This window comes from Mytilus edulis, chromosome 13 (genome assembly GCF_963676685.1).
Source record: "Mytilus edulis chromosome 13, xbMytEdul2.2, whole genome shotgun sequence".
NCBI lineage: Eukaryota > Metazoa > Mollusca > Bivalvia > Mytilida > Mytilidae > Mytilus > Mytilus edulis.
This window is the reverse complement of record NC_092356.1, coordinates 9,991,040-10,010,627: the sequence shown is the minus strand read 5'-3', so window position 1 is coordinate 10,010,627 and position 19,588 is coordinate 9,991,040. Positions and strand designations below refer to the sequence as shown.

General features: G+C 33.2%; 1 protein-coding gene across 1 annotated transcript; it reads right to left on the bottom strand.

Moving 5' to 3' along the window:
- Positions 1-992: 992 nt before the first annotated feature.
- Positions 993-18,700, bottom strand: LOC139500093 (sialin-like). The gene is made up of 11 exons (XM_071288830.1): positions 18,664-18,700; positions 16,802-17,013; positions 15,114-15,347; positions 12,991-13,078; positions 10,151-10,246; positions 7,806-7,936; positions 6,114-6,263; positions 4,985-5,117; positions 2,504-2,654; positions 1,589-1,679; positions 993-1,286 (listed from the first exon to the last, which is right to left on the bottom strand). Exons 1-11 carry the CDS (start codon positions 18,698-18,700, stop codon positions 1,119-1,121), a joined length of 1,491 nt encoding a protein of 496 aa, XP_071144931.1. The 3' UTR covers positions 993-1,118.
- Positions 18,701-19,588: the final 888 nt, after the last annotated feature.

The following is a 19,588-nucleotide window of genomic DNA, read 5'->3' as shown; positions in this document are numbered from 1 at the left end:
TATTTATTAAGCTTGAAAGTTGACCCAGAACCTGCATTCAGGCCTGACCTTTGCAAAACTATTGTATTTGTTCTTTTTTGTTATTTTCGTTGGATGGTTGCTGTTCATTGAAAAATATACTATATCTGCTTTTATTCGTATCGATCAGTATATCAACTCAGTTTGAAACGGAAGATGAACTAATAAGTGCTCTAGAAAGGAAGCAGACTCAAAACCCATGTAAAGTGATCGCATCTTGTTGTATATCAGGCAATTTTACTAAAAATCATTGTATCTTGCTGTTACCGACAGCAGCATACAAAAGTCTTTTTTTTTCTCTCTGTTGATACCAGTCTCTATGTTGTGTGGATAAATCTTACAGACCCCCCCCCCCCCCAAAAAAAAAAAAAAACAACAGATGTTTGTTTCAGTGTATGTGATGTATAAATATGCAGCCGATGTCAGGAAGGAACGGTCACATTAGAGGTCAATGTGCCCTAGCTGGAGCATGAAAATATTTCTGCCCTTATTCAACAAACCATAGTTTTCTAGAGACAGTCAAAATGTCCAATACTGTTTTCCTCTAGACTTACCTTGAGCTTGCAAAACCTATTTGTTCCTTTTGTAATAACTGCAGTCCTTTTTTTCTTGTCCTGAAAATCCAAGAAATATTTGCCACTGGGTATTAAATAAGCACCAACCAATGATCCAGTATTTCGTAAGATTTTTTATATGAATTATCCATGTTGTATCATTTAATTTTGTCCACCTGCAGCTTCAGTTTTACTGTTGGTGGTAAATCAGAAATAGGACATTGAACTTAAACGTGTAAAGATGTACTTAAAATGATTGGTCATCATGGTTACAATTAAAACTAGACAAAAAGGTAAAAAAAGTATTATACAACCATACACAAAAGAGAGACAAAAGATACCAAAGGGACATTTAAGCTATAAGTCGAAAATTAACTAACAACGTTTTTTTCATCACTTACAGTCAGGACAAGAATGTGGTTCATTTATTAGTTATATTTCATTAATTTGAAGAAAACAAATTCGAAAATCTGTATAGATCTAAACATTTTCATCCAACTGTCCAGTTTCAAAATGTTTTGATAATAAACTTATTATGATTTTTAATCATAATTTTGTATCTGTGTCGAGTACTGGCTTTTCAATTATAATCTCTTTGTGATCCTTTGCCCATTCCTGAATCTCGCCACTTGAGAAAAATCCAAATACCACCATTCCAACTACACAGAAAGCTGCACATACATAAAACACGTTCCTCCACTCTTCTGGACTATCCTGCATACATATGATAAAAATAATTTACAACACAAAAGTTAATAATTCATCACAGAAACTGAATGAATTATGAAGTCACTTTTATGGCAGACTAATGTCATTGTTTTGTCATTGTACATATATATGTTCAATGAATTTATTGAATTAATATTAAATTACTGAGAACAATATTTGATTAATTTATTATTTTAATATACAAATGAAAATGGAATTACAAAAGAACATTAGTTCAATTTAATTTTAAAAGAAACAATTTCGCGTGTCTGACGTCAGAAAATATATACGACACATATTATACTTACGTTTGGTGTTAAGGCTCCAGCTACTATAGGGGCCACCATACCAGGTACAGTGGCAAACGTATTAGTTATACCAAACAATACACCGGCATATCTAAAAAAAAAATAATTAAGTATAATTCAAATTTGCAAGCTTTTACCATTGAAGGAATATTAGTTTAAACTTGCATTCGAATAAACACAAACAACCTCTTCCTAGCACCAGTTAGAGCGGAACTCTTTTCAAAATTTGTTTTACTTTCAATGATGTATAGCTTTTCAGGCATTTTCAAAATCAAAAACAAAAGAGTGCAAATTTTATATTTACTTTAAGCTTGCACGATGGAGTTTGATACACTATTTCCACTAAAAGATATATTTTTTTGGAACTGAGAACTCAACACAAAAATTGTGAGGGAGAGTACAAAACCATTGATTTGTATTCATAAAAGTGTAAGTTTAATATTTTTTTCGACTGCAAGCGTAAATAAAAAAAACAACAACACCGAATTAGTGAGGAGTGCAATTTGATCGTGATTTTCTATTAATAATTAGCATGCAAATAAAAGTTAAGCAAGCACTATTAAACCCACAAATTTTGATTTTGATGTGTGGTGTTTGGTTTTTTAACGCCACTTTTAAGAACACATTTATACTATTTCGCGGCGGCCAGTTTTTATTAGCGGAGGAAAACCGGAGTGCCCGATGAAAACCACCGACATTCGATAGGAAAACTGACAATCCTAGTCAATTGAGATTGGAGTCGAGTGCACCCTTTAAAGTGTAACAGGAAATATGTCAATCGCTAAAATGAATTCTAACATTAACAGTATTACACTCAGTGGTGATACGTAGAAATACATGTGGTGGTATACGTCAATAAGACAGCAATTCAACAACAAGAACATACTAAATGACAAACGTTTATGTAAAACTTACTTTGGACCGAAGTCTACATGGTTTACGACGTATCCAGCCCTATGAAATCCGGTAAACATAACAGCTATCGAGAGAAAAGCAACAGCTATATTACGCTGATCACATGACACAAATCCTGTACCAATCAAAAAGGCGCCTGCTCCGATAAACGCTGAAACAACATATATTAACATAATATTGAATAAGAAGATGTGGTATGATCATTGTAAACGAGACAACCATCAATCAGCAGCCAAGAGAGAGAGAGGTAATATATCAAAGGGACATTCAAACTCATAAGTTGAAAAAAGCTGACAACGCCATGCCTAAAAAAAAAAGAAAAAGACAAGAAGACAAATTTTAGTACACACTAGAACACACCCGTGGTATCGCGGGTCTGTGACTGAATTAAAGAATATAACTATGCGTAAGCCTTATTTTAGTATTGGTATTGTCATCTGATAAAGTCATGCCGATTATAAGATGCACAGTTTTCTCTGCTTTCAACATCTTTCTGTTTGAACCCGTCGACCTGGAACTTATCAATTATTGGTATTATAAATTTTATTTGGAAAACAAAAGTCCCTGGAAAGGAGTATTTTTTTTATCAACAGCATTGTCCTTAATGAGTTATAATTAAAGTTGAATTCTTTGATTCGCTGTTTTACGTCATTCCGGCTAACAAATTGAAAACTGTACATGCTGTACCTATACGCTTTATTTTAAGTCCAGAATTATATTATTCGTATTGTCATCTAATTAGAAATTAAGTCATACTGATTAAAATACTACAATCGGGAACAATGTGACAATGATTGAATTTAGTAGTGTCAACCCTGTAATTACGACCCGTGTATATAGCAAAATCCTAAATACAGCGTTTGATGGTGCGCTTGTCAGATGCGGAACGTACAGATAAGGTAATAGGTAACAGGTGAATATACTATTGGTATCGGTATCGGATTCGGATTCGACCCGGAACTTCTTAATTATTGGCAATAGTAATTATGTGGGAAATAAAGGGGTCTGGAGTGGTGTAATTTTTAATCAACAGCATTGTACTATATTAGTTAGATATCAAGTTGAATTCTTTGATTCGTCGTTTTACGTGATGACGGCTAATAAATTGGACCTCGTAATTTTAGTATTATAGATAAACGGAAAAGACAATCAAAGACCTACGTAACATGAACCACACCAACAAGTGGGGTAGATCTCAGGTGCTAAATAAAGGCAACAGCAGTATACCACTGTTCGAAATTCATAAATCGATAGAGAAAAAACAAATCAGGGTTACAAACTAAAACTGAGGGAAACGTATCAAATATAAAACTGAGGGAAACGTATCAAATATTTGATACGTTTCCCTCAGTTTTAGGTTGTAACCTGATTTGACCATGTACATGTACGACACAACAAAAACACACCATAAAAATGTAACATACACAGAAACGAACTATAATATAACAGTGGCAATTCGAAATTCATAAATCGACAGAGAAAAGTATTTAACCATTGTAAAATTTATATTATAAAATAACGATATAGCCTTATAATTCAGAACAAACAAGGAAATGAGTCATTATAATATCGCTCATGTTGCAACTAAAAACTGACATGCTTCGAACCAACACAATAAAGATGTTTTTTGTTGACCCTTTATAAATTACTTAAATTGAGAATGGAAATGGGGAATGTGCCAAAGAGACAACAACCCGACCATAGAGCAGACAACATCAGAAAGTCACCAACAGGTCTTCAATGCAACGAGAAATTCCCGCACCCGGAGGCGTATGTGCCAGAGTTACGTTTCTTTAATTCCGTTCATCAATAAGTAAGGGTTTGAAAAATGCGGAAACGTAAAACGCCGGTGTGAACAAGTTCATACAATTCGGTATACACAAATTATTACAGCCATTTTTCTCTTTTTCTTTCATATTTTGCCCATTATTATCTATTCTTTATATTTTTTCCCATTATTCGATATTCTTTATATTTTGTGCCCATAACCATTATTCTCCATTTTTTATGATTTAACATCCCAAATTATTCTCTATTCTGTATTTGTTTGGCCTATTTTTATCTGTATTTTTTTAACCCTATCTTGACCATCATTAATGTATAGTAGCTTAAGTTTGCAACCCGACTAAAATAAAATTCCCTCTCTATTGTTAAATTGTTGTCCAGTTATATCGACAGTTGTCAATTGATTTATGTATCCGTCGCCGACTACCGGTTTTAAGTGATTAACATGAATAATTTTTGATTTCCCTGTAGTGCACGACGTTATCTGATACGGATATTTGTGTTCCTCAACATTTAATTCCATCGTGTGGTTTAGTTGCGTTCAAAGTTATCAAATTATCGGCAAACAGGCCAATATAAATTCCAATGTTACCTCATTGTGGCCAGCTATCCATGCACTGAAACAAGTTCAGTTTAAACTCACAACACAGGGCTGTGAAATATATCAAACAACTACACCTTAATGTATATTATTACCTATGCTGCACCATAAACGTCTTGTCCCTGTAGTAGATAATAATTGTTTAGACCGCATTAGATCTGCAATTAGTCCTACCCCTAAGCCTGACACAGCTTGACATACATATGGTAAAGCAGATAACACTCCATTCTATATTAATAAATAAAATATATCAAGTCATCAACTTTTAAATTGTAAAGTCTCTAAAAAAGGAATCATTTCTCTTAAGTTGAATTTGACTGCTATTGACATCTGAACACACATTTACTCCAAAAAGTAACTTGAACCAAAGCTTTAGTTTACTCCCTGAAATATAGCAAGTACCTATAGGCGATCAAAAACCTAAATCGGATGAAGATCTGTAATACTTTTATATTAAGTTTTGTAGCTTTACTTTTGCTATCGAATAGGATGAATCAATCAAAAACAAATAAAGCAAAAAATTATCAAAATGTTTCGACCTTCTGTTTATTAACAGCAAAATCCCTAGCTGATTCGTTTGAAAACTGTTATGACGCATTCACGACGGGTGCCAAATGTAGAGCAGGATCTACTTACCCTTCCAGCACCTGAGATCACCCCCAGTTTTTGGTGGGGTTCGTGTTGCTTATTCTTTAGTTTACTATGTTGTTTCATGTGTACTATTGTTTGTCTTTTTTTATTTTTAGCCATGGCGTTGTCAGTTTATTTTCGATTTATGAGTTTGACTGTCCCTCTGGTATCTTTCGTTCCTCTGATAGCTGACCGTCATGGAATACTGGTTTGGCACATTACACAGATGTTGACACACAATGGACACGTGTTGTTGTTTATAAAACGTATTGGATTTCAAATCCCATATACGCAACATTACTGGTGGCAGCAGCGGAGCTAAATCACTTTTCTGTTTATAGACAGATCATCGTATCGTAGTTTCACCGGATTTCGTGTTGAATAATTTCGAGTTTTTTTATACTGTTTTGTGGTCTATATTTGCCTAACCTAATTTTTTTTTGGTAACGGGTTTGACGGTTTTCATTGCCTCTTCGTCTCTTCTCTTCTTTTTTATGAATAGTATTACACACTGATTAGAATACATAACCATATATTAAGGATGAACCATAACTGACGAAACTTTGATCCCACATATAAATGTCAAAAACTTACACTTTTGATGTTAAACTTCAGGACTGCTTTCATGAATGCCGGTAAACTTGTTAAAAGAGTATAATTTATCCAGTTATTACAGACATGCGCTGTTATACAAGCAATAACAGCTGGTGACTTCGCTATTGCAACCCATGGAACTGTTGCTGACTAAATAATATGCATGTAAATTAACAGTTAAACACAAATAATGACGTCAAAAAAACTCGAAATAGAAATTCATAAACTAACTATTTAGTCTTAGTTGCATGTTTTTTTGTCATTAGTTGTTAGTGGTTATGAACTAGCTGTCGGAAACTGCGAGTATCATCTGTACTTAGTGTCTTTTTGTTATTGGAATAAACAAGTACCCGGCCACGTCCACTCTTTGCTTTTGTTAATTGTATTGCAACCGTAATTTATAGTTTGTTCTTATATTGTACTGTAACACCAATGTCTCAGGTTAGAGGGTGGGTTGGGCACCGCTGACATGTTTATTCACGCCACATTCTGAATGTGTCTGTCCCAAAGGAGAAGCCTGTAATTCAGTGAAATGTCGTTTTTGCTGTATATTATATTCAAGTTTCGCTTATTGTTATTTTACATAAATCATGCTGTTAGTTTTATCTTTTAAATTGTTTTACATTAACTTTTTGTAGATTTGTAACCTTTAGAGCTAGTAATGCAGTATTGGTTTGCTCATTGTTGAAGGCCAAACGGTGACCTGTAGTTGTAATTGTTTTGGCATTTGGTTTCTGAGGAGAGTTATCAGCGGCAAACTTAACGTCAATTATTGTGTTTACATTTAATATAGGGTTGATTTAAAAAAAGTTTCGTTACTTTTGTTCGCAATTTGTCAAAAAATATCATATTGGAGGGTGGTAATAGGGGTACCTTAAAGACGAATAACGGTAAAAATCCTAGCGGTAATTTTTGATGCATGACGATAAAATCTACGCTATCTTTTAGGCGATAAACAAATTGACTGATTTTAACGAATCACGTTAATTTTTATCGAAAAATGACAGTGACGATAATTACTTGAGACCGCTGACGAATCACGATAAGGAAATTTTGACGAATCACGGTAAATTTTAAACAATTTTACGCTAACGGTAGCTATAAATGACCGTTTGATGCCTGACGGTACAGGGCATTACCACCCTCATATTGACCTTGTCCGCAAATTGTCAAACAGTTATTAATATCACGGGAACCTAGTATATACTATGCTATGGTTCCGCAGCTAGGGGTGTGAATGGGAGCTTACAGAATAGAGAAAAAAAAGAGCAAAATTTTTAAAGAATGGAGAAAATGGGAAAAAAGAGAGAAAAAAAAGAGGTTCTAAAATAAAAGATAATATAGAATAATTGGCAAAATTGATTTTGAGATACCGGTATAAGCAAATGAAAATTTGGCGGGAAATGATTCTCTCTAGACTTTTCATACATTTATGATAGCAACTTTTTCCAACTATAAACTATGAAAAATTAACAAGGATTTTATAAGATATATATAAATCTGGCATCCTAAACTATAAGTAATGAAATGATAAAAAAGCAGGTTTTAGCGAGCTGTTTTTTTCTATTTGCACTGAATCTAAAGTTTTCTTTGAAATCCTTCGTTAATATGTTTTCTACTTTTAGGTCATATTGTTTAATGCGTTTTTTCGTCTCATGCTTTTGATCTTTTTAAAAAGTTTTATCCACTTACCCTTTTTGTGTTGTCGTATTCTATGCTGTTATTTATATAGTCTCGTTCTGCTTCACTGATCCAGGGATGATCCGATGGAGTATCACGGACAAGTATGAACCATGCAACAACCCATATACAGGCTAAACCACCTATTATTAAAATAGTAAAGCTCAGACCTTACACACTGTCACATGTTTGACTCTTATATAGAATTTTTGAAAGATCTTATTTTGCATTTAATAGGCAGATCAGCACGTTTAGCAAAACCATAAAAAATAAAATACGAAAGAGGGACTAACTTCTAGTCTAGTACTATTGATTAATTTATGTTCGTTGGCACAAATTTCGAAATTCGTGGATTGAGGAAAAATTGCATTTACATGCATATTTTGACAAAGTCTACACATAAAGGGTGTGTGAAAAACTGTGAAAAACTTGCACGATTTAAAACCTGCACTGTTTAATCAGTTTTAAAAAATAACACATTAAACAACCTTATATTGTTTGCACCTGTCCTAAGTCAGGAATATGATGTTCAGTGGTTGTCGTTTGTTTGTGTGGTTCATAAATGTTTCTCGTTTCTCGTTTTTTATATGTATAAGACCGTTGGTTTTCCCGTGTGATTGGTTTAACACTAGTATTTTTTGGGGACCTTTATATCTTGCTGTTCGGTGTGGGCCTAGGCTCCGTGTTGAAGACCGTACCTTGACGTATAATGAATTATTTTCATGTATTGTGACTTGGATGGAGAGTTGTCTCATTGGCACTCATACCACATCTTCCTATATCTATTTATAGCATTAAAAATAAGTCGACCACGATACTGGTGTCACCTAACGTTACACACTCAAAGACGCAAGCCAAAATAAAAACGTTGGAATGCATGTTGTTCAGATGGCTTTTTACAATAAATTTTAAAGGATTGATTTTTTTCATAAGAAAGGATCAATTATTTTTTCTTAGATAAAAGATGTTGAGCTTTAGTTTTATTAACAAATTAAAAATAAAAAAAATAACTTGAATTGAAACCATTTGTTTTATATACATTTAAATTATTAAGGCAATCGATTGCTTTTTTTTATGGATAAAAAATATGCACTGCAAATGCACTCATCTTTGTACTCCAGAATGTCAAGGCGAAAGGATTACGGCATATCTAGCATGTCAGTTCTGCACAAATATATGCAAGGGAATTAGCGGGAACAATTATTATTGCTGGGTTTTTTTCTATTAATTTGTATTATGGCAGATCCGACTATTATAGTCCGGAAAACACTTCAGTTCCGCGAGAAAATCTCTCCCAACCCCTTCTCTATGAATCGATAGAGCTTCAACATAAAACATTAATTTTAAAGTTTTCTTATTAAGCAACAAAATGAAATAGTCGTATTCCAAATCGTCTGTGAAAACCGCAATAATGACAATTAGACGGAACGTTAGAAGTATATAATTTTATTAAATAACGTCAAAATCGTATGTGGGGACATTGTATCGGACATTTGAGTTTTATCTGATATCTCGTATATTAGATTTAATTTATGGGAATTTAATATCAAAATAGAGATAATTTTTTGTACTTTTATCCATTATACATTTTTTTATGTAGCGAATGGCACTGTATTAAATAAACATCATGAAAAAACAGAAAACGTAACCCTACGTTTAATTTGGTTTGAAGGGGACAAAATGTCGGACATTGCTATTCAACTCGAATAATAAGAATTTATTTTAAAAATTCCTGATTATTGCATGAGGCGAAAGTGTGATCTTTGTACAAAATACTAGTATAAGAATTATTTACTTTCGACATGGGGATTGCTCTGGAATTCCCTTTTTTGGGACAATTTAACAAAATTTACGGCAACCTTTCGTGCATGGGACACATAATTTGTATCATCTTGATCCCTTTTTTTTATATTTTCGTCTTTTCGAGAGAAAAAAATCGACATTACGTAATCGCCCAATTATGAATTGCTTGTTCTAGACAAACTTTTATATCGTTTGGTAATAAAATTTATATGTTTTTTACGGTATTCAAAATTTCACAAAACTAAAAGTGTAACGCGGGACAAGGAAATCATATTGCAAAATAAAGGTTTTATTGAGTTTTATCTAATGAAAATGGTCTGTTACATATACATTGTACAAATGCAATAATCTGAAAGAAGATTTTAAAAGCTTTAAAATGATATACAACACTTTATAATATCAATTTTTATGTTTAAAAATTAATAAGATGAATGTGTCTTGTCCGTGATTTTACCAAAGTAACACCAGTAGCGTGCGACGTTTCTAACAAATGATTGAGCCACGACTCATAAAAGATAATGCATTATTCAAAAACTCTTCATTATGGTACTTACCAGTAATATAGAATATAGACCCCCATCCATTATCAAAGCCATATTCACATAAGTACCCGGATGAGGCAAATGTTCCTACGTTACCAAACATGGTTCCTGCAAGTTGCACAATAGTTTAAATACATAAATTAAAACAAGAATGTGACCATAGTACACGGATTTCCCATCCGTACACTATCATTTTCTATATGTTCAGTGGATCATGAAAATTGTGTACAATCTCTAATTTGGCATTAAATTAGAAAGATCATATCATAGGAAACATGTTTATTAAGTATCAAGTTGATTGGACTTCAACTTCATCAAAAACTACCTCGACCAAAACTTTAACCTGAACCGGAACAGACGGACTGAATAACGGACGGACGAACGAGCGGATGAACGCACAGATCAGAAAACATAATGCCAATAAATGGGAAATAAAAAAGTATAATAACAAAAATACTGAATATCAAAGTAATTTCAAAATGGATCGTCCCTCATCAAATAACAATATGAAAAGTCCATACACATCAAACGAACTTGGTTCAGGTATTTCCTCATTGTAGGAAATGGTGGTTTAAACCTGATTTTATAGCTAGCTAAACCTCTCACGTGTATGACAGCCGTAAAGGATCATATTTGCAACAATATAATAAGCATAACTAATGATGAACAAAAACTAATAGTTTAATCAAATTCGGAATAATTTCTCCTCGGTCAGTTTCAGAAAGCAAACGTTTTTCAAATTTATACTTCCGGTCCAAATACCAGGGTTTTCGATACTGTAAACAGGGAAATTTTCGCGGCAGTTTTATTTTCGCTATTTTCGCGGTATGAATTGAACGCGAAAATAAAACGACCGTGAAAATATCAAGGAAACAATTTTCATAACATGAAGACCATACATTTATTTTTACAAATTGTGACTTTTATGGACAGTTGTTTCATTGGCACTCATACCACATCTTCTTATATCTACGTATATGAATAGAATATCTTGAGGACTACTGTATAACATTGATTTAATAGAGGGACACATCTATACCTCAAATCATAACGGTATTTCTTAATGAAAAGCAGTGTAAGATTAGTCATGTCTTTAACTCACGTCAGTAATCTTATTAACATAAAAGATATCTCTAGTAAGCGGACATTACGGATATTGTTATGTAAACAACACTCGTTACAAATATGTAAATGACACCTGTCAATCAGTCATAAAAGAATCACCTCGTTGAATCCACTACACAGATTAACTAGATCAAAAGATCGATTAATTAGCATTAATCCTGACAGCTTTTAATTTTAATTCATTCCTAATTAGGTCTACTTTTTGTTATTGTGAATGTGTTTTTACAAGCAAACATGACAAACTTTCAATCTAACATTAATGAACTGAAAACAAAAGATTTCTAATTGATTTTATCACTTGATTTAAGATACGTGTAAAGCTGTGCACTTTCCAAATCATTTATGAAAATATTTATATAGGCCACTGGAAAATCGCGAATTCAAAACGGCGCGAATTGAGATTGTGCTAGTAAATCGCGAAATAAAGACGGCGCGAAAATTTCCCGGTTTACAGTATCACAAACTAGTCAAAACATTTACTAAATTTTATCATCGGTATAAAGACATCATTCGTAAATATAGCTCAACATGCAGACTTCTAATACGTTCAGGTATTTCACATCCATTTTTTTTATCAAAATATTCTTTATAAAGCACAAAGGTGTCAGTATTCACCTCAGAAACTTACAAAACCTTTGAATAGACTTATTAAGAAGGGATATAATTACGATACTGTTGTCAAGTCATTAAAGATTGCATATTTTGGCGTTAATATTGAGTCACTGATAAGGTCTTTGCATCGGAACTAAACACTTTTTTTCTAAAAACAGTTGTTGGCATGACACGGGTTATGTTCTTCTCATATATGTTATGATGGTATGATACTAAACCCCTAACGGGAAGGATTGTGCCTGATGTTCATATGATGAAATCATAATCTTTCAGTCAGTTTAATTGAAGTCTGGAGCTGGCATGTCAGTTAACTGCTAGTAGTCTGTTGTTATTTATGTATTATTGTCATTTTGTTTATTTTCATTGGTTACATCTTCTGACATCAGACTCGGACTTCTCTTGAACTGAATTTTAATGTGCGTATTGTTATGCGTTTACTTTTCTACATTGGTTAGAGGTATAGGGGGAGGGTTGAGATCTCACAAACATGTTTAACCCCGCCGCATTTTTGCGCCTGTCCCAAGTCAGGAGCCTCTGGTCTTTGTTAGTCTTGTATTATTTTAATTTTAGTTTCTTGTGTACAATTTGGAAATTAGTATGGCGTTCATTATCACTGGACTAGTATATATTTGTTTAGGGGCCAGCTGAAAGACGCCTCTGGGTGCGGGAATTTCTCGCTACATTGAAGACCTGTTGGTGACCTTCTGCTGTTGTTTTTTATTGGTCGGGTTGTTGTCTCTTTGACACATTCCCCATTTCCATTCTCAATTTAATTTTAATTTTACAAGTAAGTGTAGTGAAATTATGTGTATTATAGTGCAACATGAATATATACATAGTTATACAATTTACAATACAAATATTAGCCAGCCTCCGTGGGCTAATAGACCAAATTGTTCCTAAAATATTTAAGATCAATTATATTGTATGAGATCAAATTCATCCTTCACGACACTAGATTAAGATTTGGTAAAAGTAGAAATAAATACAATGTACACGTCAAACTATTTGAAAATTATAATATAGATCGACACCATGCAGTTCCTAAACTGTAAGAAGATTATTTTTTACACATAATTTTAATCTAGTTTGAATAGTAAGTTTTCTGTACTAACCTAAGTAAGAGACGGTGACAAGTTTGCTACGTTCCAAAGGAGGTGCCCATCGCCCCCACATAGACTGCATTGCTGGGAAAGAAACTCCCTGGAAAAAAATAGAGTATTTTGATACGATAACGAGGTATCTAGCAACACTACAGATTTTATTATTTTACCCTCTTGTAACGAATATTAGTTTTTCCATTTGCTTCTTTTAGAAAACGAAATATTTACAAACGAATATCCTTTAATCACGTAGGATCTACTAGCAGAAAAAACTGTATTAACTAAAAGTTTGTAAAAGACAAACGAACGATACTAAACAGGTAGCCTATGGTTGCATTTCTTTCTAACACAAACGATACAAACGGCTAAGCGCGCGCATGTTTTGATCATTTGTTTCTAACATACGTTTGCAAAGTTAACATGTAAATTTTGACAATTAAACTATGCACTCGCTAGAAATGCGTCTACAGTTTGTCGTTCATCGTTTGTTAGTACAAACGCAATATTTGTTTCTACCATCAACCTAATTAAACGATGTATTTGTTTCTACGTTTGTAAAAAAATCTGTTTACCAACAACATGTGCATGCATTATTGAAAGTTCAAACAGGGTCAGTAAACAAAGATTAAACGATGAATTTGTTTCTACTTTTTAAGCGTTTCGAAAACAGTAACAAATACCACACGACGTTTACAAAATTTTGGTTAGAAAGAAATGCACTCTAATTCATAAGTTGAAAACAACTGACACTGCCAAAGAAAAAAACAGAAAACGACCAAAAGACTAACAACAGTCTACAAAACACAACATAGAAAACTGATAAACAATAGACCACTTTCGAGTTCATCCGTCACCGGAAAAAACTCCTCAATTATACGCGCCTTTATGTCGTCATTTACCAGATAGAGGGGGTCGCCTGTATCCCTGCATTATTTACGTTCATCAAGCGTCTTAGTGATCCTCATTGTGCAGGATAAACTAGAAATAATGGTTGTTCTGTAGGTACTTAATGACAATTCCCTAATGACAGCAATGCTGATTGTCAATTTTGAGAAATCAATTTGCCGAATAATTCGTAAAATATAGAATTATAGTTTTCCAACCACTCGCTCAACATTGGAATGGAAGTGACGACGCCCCTAAACGCACAAATGACGTTCACTAAAACCAGAGTTTTTGACGGAAATGCATCGAACTCGAAAGTTGTCTATTGTCTCACAAAAAAGGAGTTGATCTTAGGTGCGCCGAATAAAGAGGCGTTAGATACACACACAACAAAAGACAACTATTCGAATTACAACCATACAAAATATAAATCCGCTTCATTTGTCTCTGTTAGGACTAAGGTAGTTGTTATATTGGCAATCATACCACGCCTCTTTGTTTAGTTTATATTGTTTGTCAGGAACTTTTGTCATTGCTGTAGAATCATCTGTTTTTGGCATGAGCGATTAGGACAATGGTTTATAATTAAACGTTGACTTTTTTATGTTGTTTTGTGTTTTTTTTCTCTCGATATTTTGCTGTCTCTAGTCCATACGTCCATTCTAGTTTCCAGGGGATGTGTGATGATGAAACTGTATTCATTGGAACAAGATAAATGTTAATGGGTTATTCGTCTTTTTATTTAATCTTAATGTCCTGTTAGTTAGGATTTTCTGTTTCTCTATAGCATACTTTTTAGGATATCTTTTTAATTATGAAAAATAAAGAATGAGTTGAATCGATTTATCATGACATAAAATAAATAAGCGTACACGAAAACGACAAAAGCATAGAAACATCGCGTTTTTATTGCTATTCTTCATATCAAAGTCCCAATGAAGCCATCAACATAGAGCATAAAGTTTCACCTCACTGTAGTATCAAGACGGCCATACCCTTAAAAGTCAAAGGCCTAAGACAAAATCCTATTACTGTTTTTTTTAAATGTTACAAAAATGTACGAATTTTAAGTGTGCTGAACAGTATTATTAAACGTGACTTAATTGATCTTATTGTAAAGTTCATACGTGTATTATTTATTGATATTTACATGAGGTTGTAATCTGCGTATAATGCATTTTTTTTCTCACCCGAACTTAATATTAATAGTTTGTCAAAAAGTTGCAGATATCTCACATCACGAATCTTACCGTTGCTAGTCCAAGCAGAACTCGGAGAACGTAAACCAGGATAACAGATACTCTCGCACACACTGGCATCACCAGTGTACACACGCATGCTACTGCCATGGCGGTACCAAATACTCGTCGTCCACCGAATCTGTCGGACAAGTAGCCACCAGGAATTTGAGTAACAATATACCCATAGAAAAATGAAGCAAGAAGGGTTGATTGAATCTGTTTTTCCCATTCAAACTCAGCATGCTGCAATGGTCAATAAAAGTATGAATTCGTTATGCACTTGTGAAAAAAATTGCAATAGCAAGTTACAAAATGTAACTCTAGATTGTTTGCTTCAATTGGGATGGTTTTTGTTTTGAAGTATATAATTACAATAAATTAGAAATAACAGTATGTAGCCATGGTTTCCATTTCCAATATCAATAAACTAGAATATGTATCAGTATTCCAATGAATTATGATGTAGTGTGTATTTTTGGGTACTGACATGATTTAAAGGTGTACGTTATCTCGGAACTCAAATTCCAATTGATAATGAAAAAGTAAAATCACAAAAATACTGAACTTCGAGGAAAATTCAAAACGGAAAGTCCCTAATAAAATGACAAAATCAAATGATAAAACACATCAAACGAATGGACAACAACTGTCATATTCCTGTCTGGGTAAAGGCATTTTCAAATGTTTTGCTGTTTGTATAACGTCCTGTGGCAAATATCTAACCCATAGTTAGGACGATAACTATGGGTTAGATATAAAAGTAATGGGTTCAATTCACTGAGTAACATCTGTTAGAGGGTTGATTGTTGTGAATTGTAGGAGATCTAGGTTGATACTTAAAAAGAGCATTTATTTGATAGAGACGAACATTTTATCTTCAAAACAGGCCACACACACCCAGGCCAAACATAGACCTCTCAGAAAGTTGTTTTACATTGTAAGAGTCCGTAACTAACGACCAGAGAGAATAGCCTTTTCTTACTCGAGAAATCGCAGTCAAAGTCTTTATACATGGCGTTTCTTTATATACACGTACTTCTCATAACAGCCAAAAGGGCATCCAATAAAGAAATGAAGTTGAATCACCGCAGGCAATAATCATTTGAAAGCCTGTAGACACATGGACTTGTATATTTTTTCGATCCTTATATTTCAATATAATTACTTAATGAAAATTCAACAAGTATTAGTGTGTCTTGCAAACGAAACTGACATTAAAAAGTACTTTAACGGTACAAGTTGGAGATATGTTTTGCGCGAAAAACGGAGGCTGGCGTTAAAGGTTTGCGCCCAACGTGGCACATTTCCCCTAGAATTTCATTTGTTGATGAAAAGATGAGTTTTTAAAACGAAAAGTGTAGAGGTGCTTTCAAAACAATATATTTCCATCTTTCGCGTTTATGTTAAAAGATTTTACTTTTGTTTTTCAATCACTTTTTTTTAAAATAAATAAGGCATTAGTTTTCTCGTTTTACTTTTTTTACATTGTCATTTCGGGGCCTTTTATAGCTGACTATACGGTATGAGCTTTGCTCATTGTTGAAGGCCGTACGGTGACACTGACCTATAGTTGTTAGTTTCTGTGTCATTTTAGTCTCTTGTGGACAGTTGTCTCATTGACAATCATACCACATCTTTTTTTTAATATTCATACCTTCAAAACAAGTTATTCTAATACCTTTATTATTATTCAATACCTGATTAAAAATTTCTCTTTCCGCAGCTTTGCCTGAACATGTTGATGACGTTTCATTGATATCACTGATGTTGTTCGACGATGACGAGTTCAAAGACTTTACCATACAAACTATAGCAACACTAAAGTTTACTCGTAATGCGTAAACAAAAACAAAACCGAAGAATCCGGTATAAGCTAAAATCCAACGCTGTGAACAGCAACACGGTTCATCTTTAAAAAAAATATGGTCTTGTAGACATTCAAGAAATACTTTTTAAATTAAAACTTACTTTATTTACACTTTTATGGTGATTATCTAAACACTGTTGATCTAAATACATACTTGTTTTGATTATTTATTTATTTATGTTTTTGATAGCTACATGTATGCTTTGATCCTTGTATAATTTCGATATACTGTTCATTTTTTAATCTTTTGAAAAGTTGTATTTCTATAACTATACGTCTACTCGTGTGACCACAGCACGTGGTTGCGAGAGTGGTATCATTTTGTTTTGGATTTGAGCGTTCCTCATGAAAGTTTATCTTATTAACTAGCTATATATAGAGTATCTAAAGAGCTGTGTTGTCCTCCTAGGTCTATGTACAGCTACATTATTATGAACACTTTGCAACATTGTTGAAAAGAATACAATTGGAATTCATGACTAAAATCTCTTTTGGTAATCTTGTATTGATGATAATTTTGTCGATGTACTCTTGCTTTCAATCGTCTTTACTTTTTGCCACAAATAGTTATTATAAGGTAACTTGAAGAGTCTACTAACGATTTTGACAAACTTTGACTTAGTTAAAACATGTATTTGTAGATATTCTCTTGTTGATAATTTTTGCTATTTGAAGAGACTATCATTTATTGATATAAAAGATACAAACGAGCAAAAAAACATCATTATAGAATAATCACTTCAGTTCATATGGAGTCATACTTCTGAAAATGTTACCCCCAATGAAACAAATCAAAATACTGAAGTACTGAACATCATACGTTCTTAAAACAAATATTTTCATGAATATTTATTGATGAAATTGATATATTACAAGCGATAAGAATGTAAAATTTGGCCTCGATAATATCCGTGTTATTATACGGTTACCATTCAAAAACTCATGTCACGTGGGTAGAAATGTCTGTGGCAACAATACGACGGGATGCCCTCACGGTCATCCAATGTTAAATGCAGTACGGTGTTCTATGAGGGGCTGGATAGGGTTTCATCATATTTTGTCCAATATTCTCTATATTTTATATATTAACACACTATTATTTTGTATAGTTCTTTTATGGGGCCTACACAAAAATTGGTCATTTATTCTGCAATTCCTGTCTATTTATTTCTATTCTGCATATACACTCAAATGCAGATCCTCACCATGTTGTATTCAGTCAGATAATAAATAAAGGCAATAGTAGTATACCGCTGTTTGAAACTCATAACCAGGTTAAAATTTAATACGCCAGAAATACGTTTCGTCCACACAAGACTAACCAGTGACGCTCAGATGAAAAAAGTTCGAAGGCCAAAACAAGCACAAAGCTGAACAGCACTGAGGACCAAAAGTTCACAAAAGTTGTGCCCACTACGGCTAGGGTTTTCTGCTTGGGATAAGAGCATCCTTATTATTTAGAATAATTTATACTTTTGCAAACTGTAAATTCTATAAAATGACTATATATTAGATACTCATGATAAAACAGAATTATTGACCAACTACAGAATAAAAACGGACAAAACTTTCTTTTAAAATTGCATATATTAACTTTTTCTGAGGGTACAACTAAGACCAATATTGTCGAGAAATCGATTGAACGGCTTTTAAATTCATGTATACAATTACGTAAAAAGAATGAGTTCTTACCTGTTTCATTATCCTCTTTTTCAACCTGTTTACCCATTTTGATCTTTAGTATATCGTTAGACTGATAAGTTAAACGTCAAATAATTTAGAAGTAGGGTCATATCTGACGGGATTAGAAACGGAGGAATTGTAAATGTATAATAGTTGCGATATAATTTTCGGCACGTGTATTATCATTTGCTCTTTTTTAGTTAAGACCTTTTGATTTTCCTCCGCCAATTTTTTTGTTTTTATATCGCAAAGGGCCGCGTAGATGTTTGGTATATGATATTGAGTAGTTTAGGCATTTTAGAAAAATAAATCGTAGCAAACACTATTGTTTGTAAGTTTTATCTCCTGGGAAACTATTTGTCTGAAATCATTCTACTATTTTGCAACTGTAAAACTGATTAATAAGTAATGGATAATATAGGTGGCGAAAAAGGGGAACATTAAAATGATATAAACAAAGATATGAATAAATACATTGATATTCTTGTTTGAACTATTTTGTATTTATCGTAGCTTATTTTGACGTATATATTGTGTTAACTTTTTGTGTGGTACTTGTATTTGTTTTTTTATAACGATTCTTTGACCTACACTTTCTACGTGGAAAGGAATAAAACCATAATATATAGGGTAAATAAATGCAATAGTAGTACACCGCTGTTCAATAGTCATAAATTGATTAAGCGTAAAAAAATCCGGGTCACAAACCAAACCCGAGGGAAACAATCAACAAAAAGAAGAAAAAAATTAGAAACATTAAACTGCTTCAAAAACAAACGCCAATATACATAGAAACAGACTATTTAGTATCAACCGTCACATTCCTAATGTGTCACAGGACATTTTAAGGAAAAAAAATGTGGGTAGAGCCTGTTTTATGGCTAGCAAAACTTCCCGCTTATATGCCAATGTAAAAATACCGGTTAAATGACAC

Bases quoted from the DNA above. Each gene is read 5' to 3' on its own strand.
- LOC139500093 (XM_071288830.1), bottom strand. From the start codon at position 18,700: ATGGGTAAACAGGTTGAAAAAGAGGATAATGAAACAG. The intron at 10,247-12,990 runs GTTAGTACAGAA...TGCAACTTGCAG, and splicing joins TGTCACCGTCTCTTACTTAG to GAACCATGTTTGGTAACGTA. The intron at 1,287-1,588 runs GTAAGTATAATA...ATATGTATGCAG, and splicing joins CTGGAGCCTTAACACCAAAC to GATAGTCCAGAAGAGTGGAG.